This window comes from Cydia pomonella, chromosome 15 (genome assembly GCF_033807575.1).
Source record: "Cydia pomonella isolate Wapato2018A chromosome 15, ilCydPomo1, whole genome shotgun sequence".
Classification (NCBI taxonomy): Eukaryota; Metazoa; Arthropoda; class Insecta; order Lepidoptera; family Tortricidae; genus Cydia; species Cydia pomonella.
In genome coordinates, this window is record NC_084717.1 from 17335575 (window position 1) to 17348731 (window position 13157).

Genomic DNA, 13157 nt, shown 5'->3' on the forward strand with positions numbered 1-13157 from the left:
GAGCCTTTTGAGGGTAGATTTTGTTTACTTTTATTTAAATACCTAAAGATACAGAGTATAAATTCCTAATTTCAAAACCTTTACACTGTAATTAGTAGCATAATCTTCCCCTTCCTCTGCCCAACTCCTAACTTTAGCCAACTTCTAGTGGTCAGCTAATGTTTCTAAAAATGCCCTGACACTCGCCAAGTCTGCCGCAATCCTGACAAAAGACCAAAAATCCTGACATGTCAAAGAAAATCTTGGCGTATGGCAAGAATTACAATTTAAAAATAACAATGTAAAATCTAAAAAAAAAACCTGACACTCTTTAAGTCCCGCAATCCTGACAAAAGACCAAAAATCCTGACATGTCAAGGAAAATCTTGGCGTATGGAAATTCCAAACGCAGATGGGTCGCAATGCCCGCAATCATATAGGGTGCGTGCATGAACTGTAGACGGCAGCACAGACGCCACCTATTCATTGGCGCGAAGCATTATGTCAAGTTTCTCTTTTTAGATTGAAGCCAATAGATGGCAGACCCTACATGCGAAATAGAGCCATCGTGAAGAGTAGTAATTGTTTTCACTTTCGATTCACGAGATGGCAGACTCCAACACGCACGGTCTCTATAAGTTTCAACTTCATCTTGCATGTACTTTTCTAAAACATTTCCAATTCCTTCACAGCCCTCGCCCTCGAGGTCCTGGAGAAAGAGACGGCGTACTCTCTAAACAGTACGCCCTCTGAAGAGAATCTATCGAAGAACGAAGACAGTGATACCAACACGGGCATGGAGCATCTTAACACTAAGCTGCTGAGCTTGCTGTATCCTAGGGATCACAGGTATTTTCTATTTCATTTTATGACTGACTTTCATATATCGCTGCGAAAAATAATCTTGATATCTATACCTATATTTTGACGACCAGTCTGGCCTAGAGGGTAGTGACCCTGCCTATGAAGCCGATGGTCCCGAGTTCAAATCCTGGTAAGGGCATTTATTCGTGTGATGAGCACGGATATTAGTTCCTGAGTCATGGGTGTTTTATATGTATTATTTTACCTGATTTCCTCGCATTTTTGGAGAGAAGCACTATATATGCATCGGCAGGAACAGCAATTCGTGGATTCGTCTTTGTCGAAAATCGAAACTCATCCACGACTTGCCCTTTCCCGGCCTCTGCAATAATATACTATTACAGTACAGTCGCCATCAGATATATGGTAGCGGCCAAGGTACTCAAATATTTCGGAGCAGCATTAAATTTCAATATATTAGTTACGATAGATAAGGTCTATAATATCGGACCATATAATTCGCCATAAATTTGGGAGCAGCGACTTTTCAATTAATTCGTGACATACAATAAGATAAAGATATCGTAACAAACAGATCGTCAATGGTATCTAAGCAGTCAAGGTGATCATAAAGATCGGAACATTTATAGAAAATGTACCTTAAGTTTGTGTAATACAACTTAAAGTAGTTAAGATTGGACCCATGAAAATAAGGTTTCAGACAGGCATTAATACTATGTTATCAATACTTTAAATTTAGAACGAAATTGTTTGTTGTGACATTCACCGAAAAGAGTGTGGACTTGTCATCGTGACAAAATACCTATGTTTCCGTCTTTTTCGAATTAGACAATTTTTTTTACAAAACTAAATGCCTACAAAATCGTTGTTTCGACGCAATGTCAAAATTGGCGGGCGTAGAATGAGTAGCTTAATTTCGTCAAATTATGTCAGATGTCAGATGCTTAATGGCGTAATTGATAGTCCCTTGACTATTAACCTTTTCCACGCCAAAGACGTATATATCGACACCACAGGTCCAACGCCAAAGACCGATATATCGGTCACCCACCACAGAGCAAAATAGTCCTACATGCACACGCATAAAGTTTAACTTCATTTTTGACATTTAGATGTCGTGGCATCTGAGTGGTAGGTTTTGCGTTTGACATGGCGTCGAAAAAGTTAAAGCACAAAGTCATGGGTTCAGATCTGATGTAAGTAATGGTCTAAGAGCTGGCCACGTCAGATGTGACACAATAATGAGAGGTTTGTAATCAGTCCAGTTAGATTGCATAACCATCCTTATTGCTAGATCCGGGCATCTGGCAGCTTTTAATGGGTGGAGATCAGAGTGACAGACCAACAAAGTTTTTAAGTTGAAAAAAAGTAATGACGCAATGGGTAAAAACTGCTAAAGTTGTGTCATTTATAGAGAACAGGGCCTATATTTTAACATTAGAACAAAAAGCGGCCAAGTGCGAGTCGGACTCGCGCATGAAGGGTTCCGTACCATTTAAGACGTATTAAAAAAAAATCTACTTGCTAGATCTTGTTCAACATTTTACCACTTTGGACACACATTTTACCACTTTGGAACTGTCTCTCGCGCAAACTATTAAGTTTAGAAAAAAATGATGTTAGGAACCTAAATATCATTTTTGAAGACCTATCCATAGATACCCCACACGTATGGGTTTGATGAAAAAAATTTTTTTTTAATTTATTGACGTATTAAAAAAAACTATTCACTAGATCTCGTTCAAACCAATTTTCGGTGGAAGTTTGCATGGTAATGTATATCATATATTTTTTTTAGATTTTTCATTCTGTTATTTTAGAAGTTACAGGGGGGGGGACACACATTTTTTCACTTTGGAAGTGTCTCTCGCGCAAACTATTCAGTTTAGAAAAAAATTATATTAAAAACCTAAATATCATTTTTGAAGACCTATCCATAGATACCCCACACGTATGGGTTTGATGAAAAAATTTTTTTTTTTAAATTTTTATGACGTATTAAAAAAAAACTACTTACTAGATCTCGTTCGAACCAATTTTCGGTGGAAGTTTGCATGGCAATGTATATCATATATTTTTTTTTGATTTTTCATTCTGTTATTTTAGAAGTTACAGGGGGGGGGGACACACATTTTTTCACTTTGGAAGTGTCTCTCGCGCAAACTATTCAGTTTAGAAAAAAATGATATCAGAAACCTAAACATCATTTTTGAAGACCTATCCATAGATACCCCACACGTATGGGTTTGATGAAAAAAAAATTTTTTTTAAATTTTTATGACGTATTAAAAAAAAACTACTTACTAGATCTCGTTCGAACCAATTTTCGGTGGAAGTTTGCATGGCAATGTATATCATATATTTTTTTTTGATTTTTCATTCTGTTATTTTAGAAGTTACGGGGGGGGGGGACTCACTTTTTACCACTTTGGAAGTGTCTCTCGCGCAAACTTTTCAGTTTAGAAAAAAATGATATTAGAAATCTCAATATCATTTTTAAAGACCTATCCATAGATACCCCACACGTATGAGTTTGATGAAAAAAGATTTTTTGAGTTTCAGTTCTAAGTATGGGGAACCCCCAAAATTTATTGTTTTTTTTCTATTTTTGTGTGAACATCATAATGCGGTTCATAGAATACATCTACTTACCAAGTTTGAACAGTATAGCTTTTATAGTTTCGGAAAAAAGTGGCTGTGACAGAATCGGACAGACAGACGGACATGACGAATCTATAAGGGTTCCGTTTTTTGCCATTTGGCTACGGAACCCTAAAAACATTGTGTATTATTGCGCAAACAAGAACAGTAGGCGAGTAACCAAAAATTACATTATACATCATTTGGCACTACTTCCGCCAATCGAAACCTTTAGATATTATATGTATAATCTAATTAATTACATAATTTTTCATAATATTGGATCAAAACCAGAACTCTAGAATTTATTTTCTTCAAGTTATTTGCTTTCTTTTACCTCCACCACTTTACAGCTGCCAGATGTCCGGATCTAGAAATAAGCATAGTATTGCAAACTAACTAGAGGGGTTTCGTTGCTCTCATTATTGTGTCATATCTGACGTGGCCAGCTCCCCGTCTAAGTTAAAATCCATAATTCCACGGACTGATTTGACAGCTCCTGGCAAACAAAGCGATTGTCAAATGTATGAAAAGAGCTGTCAAATCAGTCCGCGGATTTATGAATTCTACCTTATAAGTAGTTTTGCTTTTTTTGGATAAAAATAACATTATTATTTCCTTTATTCATTTTCGTTCTTAGGCTACGTTTTACATTATTATTATCGTGTATGTCTTTCCCGACCACGGAACAATGGTGTTCCGGACCTTTGGGAGGCGTATGCGGAGCCGAAGCCAACGCGCAGAGGCCCTTTTGACAATTTAATGAAAAGAGAGGGGTACACTAAGCGACAGCACCCGCCATGGTGTAAGGACTATTGAGAGTTAATGGAGTCTAAAATGTACTAGGCTATTGGGTGAATAGTATGGACTGATTACTGGGCTATTGGATGAAGAACCGGACGCCTGCCTAATAAAACGGTATCCAATTTTATTTCCGGCAGACGGTGACTCGCCCTCCGCAAGATGGGCCCCCATAAAAAGCGACATCAAAGATGGCTCAAGGGCAACACCGGTGCGGGAGCTGGGGGTAGAGAGGTGTCACTGGACTTTAAACATATAGCCAACTCGCCACGTAGGTTTCCACATCTACCCTCGAGAACAAAGCTCTAACGACCCCACTCTGGACAGCCGACTAAGGCAAGCCAGAGGCAGGGGACCTGTCCCACCATCCGACAGGGCACCCCAGGGGCACTCAGGTACGTGGAGTCGCTACTCTCCAACAGCTCGCCACAAGCTGCCCTGCGTTGACTGATTGCGCTGGTGAAAACCAGTGGGCGATGGGGTCGTCACATCCCTACGCCTCTATTGTCAAGGCGATAAAGTGCTTGTTCGCATATTTTTGAGTACCCTGGCCGCTCCGATGTATCTGATGGCGACTGTACAGTCGCCATCAAATATATCGGAGCGGCGAAGGCACTCAAAATATCTGAACATGCACTTTATCGCCTTGAGAATAGCGTTGTTCAGATATTTGTGACCACCTTGGCCGCTCCGATATATCTGATGGCGACTGCACTTAAAATGATTAGTATAGGTATCTAATATCTATCACGTTTGAATTGTTGATCAAGTACTAGAACCTACTTGGTAATTATCTTTCACGTGCGAACTCTTTTAACTCGCGTAGTCCTACTTCAAACTGCGTTCGATATTTGATTTCTTCATGTTTTCTTGGTTTTCTATATTCTTGACGTTGACAACTTCCTGCAATTGTTATCCTCGTAATATTTTATCGAAAGTAGACTGCGAAAATTGTTATTTTAATCTTTAACAATTTTGCCCACGACCATGATACCCTATCGCGTAGATATTGAAATAAAAAAGAAAATTATACAATTGCGGAATGATGGTCTGCCTATAACAGACGTAGCTAATGAAGTTGGAGTTGCAGTAAGTATTGTTTACTATACATACTTACAGAATTTAAATGCAAAGGTTATTACGATAATGATTTAATAAATTAAAATTTTATTTCAGAGAAACACCGTGTATCGATGGCTGGAGAGATGGCAGCAAGAAGGAGCTTTGTCGAATCATGTATCTTTTGGACGTCCACGTTCTACGACACGGCGTCTAGACATGGATATTATAAATCAAGCTCGTGAAGAAAGATTCATAAATACCACCCAGTTTGCAAACCAATACCAAGTATCGAGCAGTACCATACGACGGCGTCTAAAAGAGGGTGGTTTACAAAATAGAGTGCCAGCAAGGAAACCGGCACTAACTGATAGACACAAAGAGGACAGGTTGCAATTTGCAGCTAGGTATTTGAATCATAATTTTAATAAAGTCATTTTTATGGACGAAAAGGTGTTCTGTTCAGCAGATAATGGCAGAATGAGTTTATGGAGACCAGACAATACGCGTTATCTGGAGCAAAATGTAGTGCCTAACCGCCAGAGTGGGCGTATTACAATTGGATTTTGGGGCTGGATGTGTAAAGATGGCCCAGGGGAGCTGGTAGAAATTACAGGTCGTATGAATGCGGTGGATTACAAAGAAATACTTGAGGAGTCGTTTTTGCCTACTGCCCAAATATTTTACCCCAATGAGCATATAACATTCATGCAAGACAACAGCTCGGTGCATAATGCTCGCTTGGTTCAGGGATGGATTCATGACCACAGAGATGTGCTGACTCGCATAAAAATGCCTGCAAAGAGCCCCGATCTCAACCCCATAGAAAATCTATGGGGTAAAATGGTGCAAGAGTGGGACGGATACCAGTGTCGCACCAAAGATGCTTTAAGACGCCACGCTCTTAACGTTTGGGAGTCTTTTAGAGGGCGAAACGTGTGTGAAAATCTGGTCGGCTCAATGCGAAGACGATTGCAAGCTGTATTAAACGCCGAGCCACCGGGAAGTTACACGAAGTACTAACGTTTTCACAGGCTGAAGAAAAGCAGAGTTTTATTTTGTTTACGGCTAGCGAAGCACGTATTAAAAGGTTATTTTAATGGTATAAGTAAATATTGTTCGTGTTTGATTCTTAAAATAAAAATATTTTCTACTAAATCAGTTTTTTTATTTATATTAAGTTTTTATATTCATATGAATAAGGTAGTGATACCAATGATCGACAACTTAATACCCAATAAACGACACCAGTAGTTCACGTCTATTACTTATGAAATAAGGTTGAAAGTGTCGATCATTGCGTGAATATCGAGCACTGGTGTCGTTAGCTTACCTATCAATATACAGTTTTCGAGAATGCTGCTTGAAATTATCTCATGTGTCTAAGAAACTTACTTGCTCATCCATAATAGTCGTCAAAATCATCCTTGACATTGACTACTTAGTCAATATAGGTAGTAACGAATTCAAATGTGTAGGTAGTCGCCATCAAATATATCGGAGCGGACAAATATCTGAACATGTACTTTATCGCCTTGACAATAGAGGTTTTGTTCAGATATTTGTGACCACCTTGGCCGCTCCGATATATCTGATGGCGACTGTACTATGTCATACGGATTTACAGTATATTTTTTCATAAATGTTCCGATATTTATGATCACCTTGACTGCTTAGATACCATTGACGATCTGTTTGTTACGATATCTTTGTCTCATTGTATGTCACGAATTAATTGAAAAGTCGCTGCTCCCAAATTTACGGCGAATTATATGGTCCGATATTATAGACCTTATCTATCGTAACTAATATATTGAAATTTAATGCTGCTCCGAAATATTTGAGTACCTTGGCCGCTACCATATATCTGATGGCGACTGTACATATGGTGCTACTTTCCCGCCCGCGTGCGGGAATGAGCACTTTCCATGCATAAGTCGAAACTTTAAAGAGCCGTAATGTACTGTAAAACGTTGTACGATACACGTGCGAATAGGTAATTCGCAACTCGTAATTTATCACCACTCGTTGCGAATTTCCTATTTTCTGCACTTGTATCGTAAATAACTATTTTAATATACATATTTTGTAACATCTCCTTTTATGTGGCAATAAATAAATTCTTACTCTTATTTCCACAGAATGGCAGAAGTGTTCAACCTTCTCCAGTCCTCTATTCCTGTAACCATCGACCTGACACAGCGCCCAGAAGTCTCAGACCATGACTTTATCGAGGAACAGGAGAAGCATCTATTTGCCATCAGCACCAGGACTATGGCGCTGCCTGTCGCCAGGTAAGTCATTTTTTTTATTAAAAATTAAAACACACAGAATGGCGGAAGTGTTGAATCTACTCTAACCATCGATTCCTGTAACCGTTGACTTGACACAGCGCCCATAAGTCTCAGACCATGACTTGATCGAGGAACAGGAGAAGTATCTATTCGCCATCAGTACAAGGACTATGGTGCTGTCTGTCACCAAGTAAGTCACTTATTTATTTATTAAAACGTACGGAATGGTAGAAGTCTCTAATCCCTTCCAACTTCGATTCCTGTAACCATTGACTTGACACAGCGTCCATAATTATTAGACCATGACTAGCTAGGAACAGGAGAAGCATCTATTCACCGTCAGGACAAGGACTATGGCGCTGACGCAAAATATTAGCACGAGTAGTTAAACAACAACTTTGCCCCCATGTAAAACAAATAACTATTTTTTCTACTCCCGTACTTTTATCTGTCATTTAAAGGGTCGTGCACACATCTTTAAAACCCTACCTTATAGTTGTCAAGACAAGTCTTTAGTCTAATCCCCAAAAACGCATTTTTGCATACACGCAGTATCTTTTTGTCACTTTTCGATACTTCGTGTAATGACCACTTAAAGAATATTGTATTAAATACAATGTTGCCAACCTTATTTTAAATGTCATCTCTGACAAATAAGTGAACCATAGACAAGTTTTTTTAAATTCATTCATTCATTTTCGCCCCCGTACCCTACATTCTTTGTTACTACTTGAATGAAGGTTATTGTGGTTGTCGAATACAAACTTAACTTTTGTGTTAAATAACAGTATGTCTTTCAAGTTAAAATGGATGAAGACGAAAACTTAGTGTCTACGCCTGAAGGAATATCAGTGATGACCCAAGAAGTCACTAAAAATTTTCTGCCTACAAAATCGCGATAGATGAAATAAAAATATTTGTTAAATTTACAATTTTATTTGAAAGTTCTTGGTCGTGAAAAAATAATTGTATGCAACGTTGTTTAACTGAGTCAAAAAAATACTCGTGCCGTCTTTTTTTAACAATTTTCGGCTTCGCCTCAAATTGTTACTCACGCAACTCGCCTTTTTTGACCTCTCTTAAACAACGGTTGCATAATGGCGAAGCCGAAAATTGTTAATAAAGACGCTACGAGTATTTTTTGACTTAGTTAAACAACGTTGCATACAATACTTTTTCTACGACCAAGCACTTACATTGAAATAAAATTGTAAATTTAACAAATATTTTTCATTTCATCTATCGTGATTTTGAAGGCAGAAAATGTTTAGTGACATCTTGGGCCATCACTTATATTTCTTCAGGCGTAGACACTAAGTTTTCGTTTTCATCCATTTTAACTTGAAAGACAAACTGTTATTTAACACAAAAGTTAAGTTTTTATTCGACAACCACAATAACCTTTATTCAAGAAGTAACAAAGGATGTAGGGTACGGGCGGGAAAATGAATGAATGAAATTAAAAAACTTGTCTATGGTTCACTTATTTGTCACAGATGACATTTAAAATAAGGTTGGCAACAATGTATTTCACACAATTTAAGCGGTCATTACACGAAGTATCGAAAAGTACGAAAAAGATACTGCGTGTATGCAAAAATGCGTTTATGGGGAATAGACTAAAGACTTGTCTTGACAACTATAAGGTAGGGTTTTAAAGGCACGACCATTTACATAATGACAGATAAAAGTACGGGAGTAAAAAAAATACTATATTCATACCGTGGCCTCGATAAGTGTTCCGAAAGGGTCTACCTAAACGACCCGTTGCAGGGGCATGTTGACGCTCCGCAGCCTGCCGTGCGCGCCCACGGAGCCGCTCACCCTCCCGGCGCTGTGCGTGTCGGGCCGCGCGCCGCCGCCGCGCGCCGCCCCCGTGGCCGGCGCCGAGCCCGGCCCGCACGCGCTGCTGTGGCCCAACTTCCACAATGGCGTCGCGGCGGGACTAGCGCTTGTACCTATGACTGGGACCAGCATCGATTCTAGTTGGGTCGTTTACAATAAACCTAGGGTAAGTACGGTTTGTTTCTGGCGATGGGCTGGCCCTGGCCACGTTACAACGATAAGCGATGGACGGCAGAAGTAACGAAATGGCACGGAGCTAGCGGTAAAAGACGACAAGCACGACCTTTTAAGCCATGGACATCATAGCCACAGCTGGGAAGGAATGGAAAAACCAAGCGAAAGACAGAGAAAGCTATATTAAACTGGAGGAGGCCTATACCCAAATAGGGGTTCCTATTCAAGGAAATAATGATTAAACAAGTCAACAGTGCAGTAAACAGCTATTTGATGGGAAACAAATGGCTATATAAATAAATATAAAAAGCACTTTTTATTTAGTGAATCATTTAAAAAAATCACTACAAACATTTATTCGGGCCAATTTACAATCAATAACAATTACAAATATGGAATCAATTAAATATTAGATACTTTATTAGAGATTTATAGTCTCTAAATGTCGATTTACACAAAAAAACTATGATAAAAAAATACAATAACAAATCCTAAATTTCTTTAGATATGTAAAAGTCTCTAAGTGTCAAAGATAAAATATAATTTAATCAAAAAACCAAAAACAAAAGAAACAAAACGTCGAGCAAATTTTATGATGGCAGGAAATATTTACTATAACGGAATCAGAAACATTAAACATAGAACTTAGAATATGTGGTAGAAGTATACTTAAACGATTAAAATTCGCAAGTAATTTTAATATAACCATTGTTTGTGGGAATGACCCATGCATGAGCCAAATCTAATGACGCCTCATACATTGTAATTAATCCAACGATATACAAGACCTGGTCATAGGTTAAGGTCGGCTAGACGGACTTCAACCCAATTGCAATTTGTATGGGAACTGTGCAGTCTCCCATTCCTTAAATTGCCTTCGCGTTTCAGTCCCTCTGTACCGGCAGTTAGAGCCACCCCACACTAGCGTCTCCCGAGCGTCGACGCAACGTTGGCGCAACTGCACAGCGACGTCATTTTCCATAGCGCCCACTAGACGCTCAAAAGACGCTAGTGTGGGGTGGGGTTCGGGAGAAAACGTTTTCCACTAACTTTTTATTTTATACTACGTCGGTGGCAATCAAGCATACGGCCCGCCTGATGGTAAGCAGTGTCCGTAGCCTATGTACGCCTGCAACTCCAGAGGAGTTACATGCACGTTGCCGACCCTAAACCTGCCCCCCCTCGTTGAGCTCTGGCAACCTTACTCACCGGCAGGAACACAACACTATGAGTAGGGTCTAGTGTAATTTGGCTGCTGTTTTCTGTAAGGTGGTAACTAAATCTTAACAAATCACTTTAATTTTGATGTCGATCGCTTCAGCATAATATATTCTAGGTTTATAGGATTCACAAAAAAAAATGTTTCGAAAAAAAGGAAAACCTATATTGTGTCAATAACATACAACAAAATCATGTAGAATGGAAAATATTTTCTCTTTTTGTATCCCGTTGTATACTTCCCTCTTAAAGTTGATTGATATTTTCAGGGCACCCAAGAAATGTCAACTGAGCACGCTGGTTTCCTGATGGCTTTAGGGCTGAACGGGCACCTCAAAGATATGCCCTTCATGAACATGTACGAATACCTTGTCCGCTGCAACGAGATGATAAGTGTGGGGCTGCTTTTAGGGATCGCTGCTACTTATAGAGGTAGGTTCATGTTTCTGTTATTTAGACCTGACTGTTAATTCTAGATAAAATACCAAACTCAGTAGGGCTAAGATGGTCAGCTCTTTATCATTTGTCACCATGCCTGTCACGTTCTAACAAGTATGTAAGCGCGAAAGTGACGGGCATAATGACAAGTGATAAAAATGGAACCATGCTGCCATCGCTGATCGGCATTAGTTTTATCAGTGGGGTGACACTCCTCCTTTCGGACATCCGAGCAATTATTAGGGTTGGCACAACTTGACGTCCCTTTGCGTGCACGACCACAGATAAGAGGACTTGAATTTTTACAAACGGACAGCATGATTCGTCCGTGAATCGCTGTCAAACTTCGGTTTTGTAGGAAGTGTAATTTCTGTACTATTATTTATTCTGTGGTTTTATTTCCTTTGATCATTGTTTTTTTTTATGTTTAACTTTTTCTTTGCTATTTTGCACTTACATTTGTATATATTGGTGGTAATGCGCATTTTATTATAATGATATTTTTTATGAGTGTAACTATCTTATGCAAATAAATGAATAATGAAAAATAGCTCAGAAATACAATCAATTTTTTCACTTAAAGCCATAGGTTCGTGATCTTCTTTCACTCTCACTGAAAGTAAGCGTGAGCGAGATAGATGTGCGTGTTCGGGACCGCGGATTTCACGTTTTGTATGAAAAACTTAAATACGCTGTATTTTTAGGGTTCCCTACCCAAAGGGTAAAACGGGACCTTATTACTAAGACTACGCCGTCCGTCCGTCTGTATCTCATGAACCGTGATAGCTAGACAGTTGAAATTTTCACAGATGACGTATTTATGTTGCCGCTATAACAACAAATATTAAAAAGTACGGAACCCTCGGTGAGCGAGTCCGATTCGCACGTCCTATTTTTTTAAACTCTGGTATCTGAAGCTACATAAACTATTGTATACAATAGAGATATAATCAAGCTTTTCAATCTCGTACCTTACTTAGGCAACTCAGCAAGCTCTCTTATTATATCACGAATGTATAAAATACTATTAGATTATACTTCCCATTAACACAATTTATGCTAGATCCGTATTATTCACGTAATCTATAGCAATTACAGAACTATATACCTTAGCCTAAAGTACCAAGTTTCAGGGCAATCTAGCTAATCGTTTTAAAATAAGAGCGTAACTACTTTTGTATGGAGAACCGAGCTTGCTGGGGACACTTAATCTGTTTTATTTTTTTGTTCTCAGGTACAATGGACCTCCAAGCAACAAAGATGATGAGCATCCATCTTGAAGCCTTATTACCTCCAACGCACGTGGAATTAGACATACAGCACGGAATATTAGTATCTGCTTTATTGGGATTGGGTCTAGTGTACCAAGGAACCCAACACGCACATTTGGCACAAGTTCTGTTATTGGAGATTGGTACGTATTCTTTATAAGAATAGGGAAAATAATCATATTTGTTCATTCACCTAGAAACACTGTCTGCTCCAACTGACGTGGAATTATATATTCGGCACGGAATATTAGTATCTGCGTTATTGGGATTGGGTCTAGTGTACCAAGGAACCGAACACACACATTTGGCACAAGTGCTGTTATTGGAGATTGGTACGTATTCTTTTAAAATAGTAATATTTCATTTTTCAAAGAAAGAGGATCTGAAAGAGGGTCATTGTTCTTAAAAGTTGCAGCAAGTGATACATTTCTGCACTAGAGCATTTTTTTTAATGTACTGTTTTATTGGACCTATATACCATTGTACATATCGGCCCTATTAGAGCATTTTACTTTCCAAGTATGTTAATTTTTTTTTTACGATAAGCAATTGAAATTTGGTTTAAAATGGATTTATTATACAATTTCCATTCTGATATTTAACTCCCCATTTC

At 38.7% G+C, this 13157-nt stretch overlaps 1 protein-coding gene across 1 annotated transcript in view; it reads left to right on the forward strand.

The window, feature by feature from the left end:
• LOC133525559 (anaphase-promoting complex subunit 1) overlaps positions 1-13157 on the forward strand; it is a 42027-nt gene that overhangs the window by 11675 nt on the left and 17195 nt on the right. Inside the window, exons 11-15 of the mRNA XM_061861857.1 lie at positions 672-828; positions 7446-7598; positions 9372-9609; positions 11105-11267; positions 12508-12687. Of these exons, the coding sequence (XP_061717841.1) occupies positions 672-828; positions 7446-7598; positions 9372-9609; positions 11105-11267; positions 12508-12687 (891 nt within the window). The remainder of the gene's footprint in view (positions 1-671; positions 829-7445; positions 7599-9371; positions 9610-11104; positions 11268-12507; positions 12688-13157) is intronic.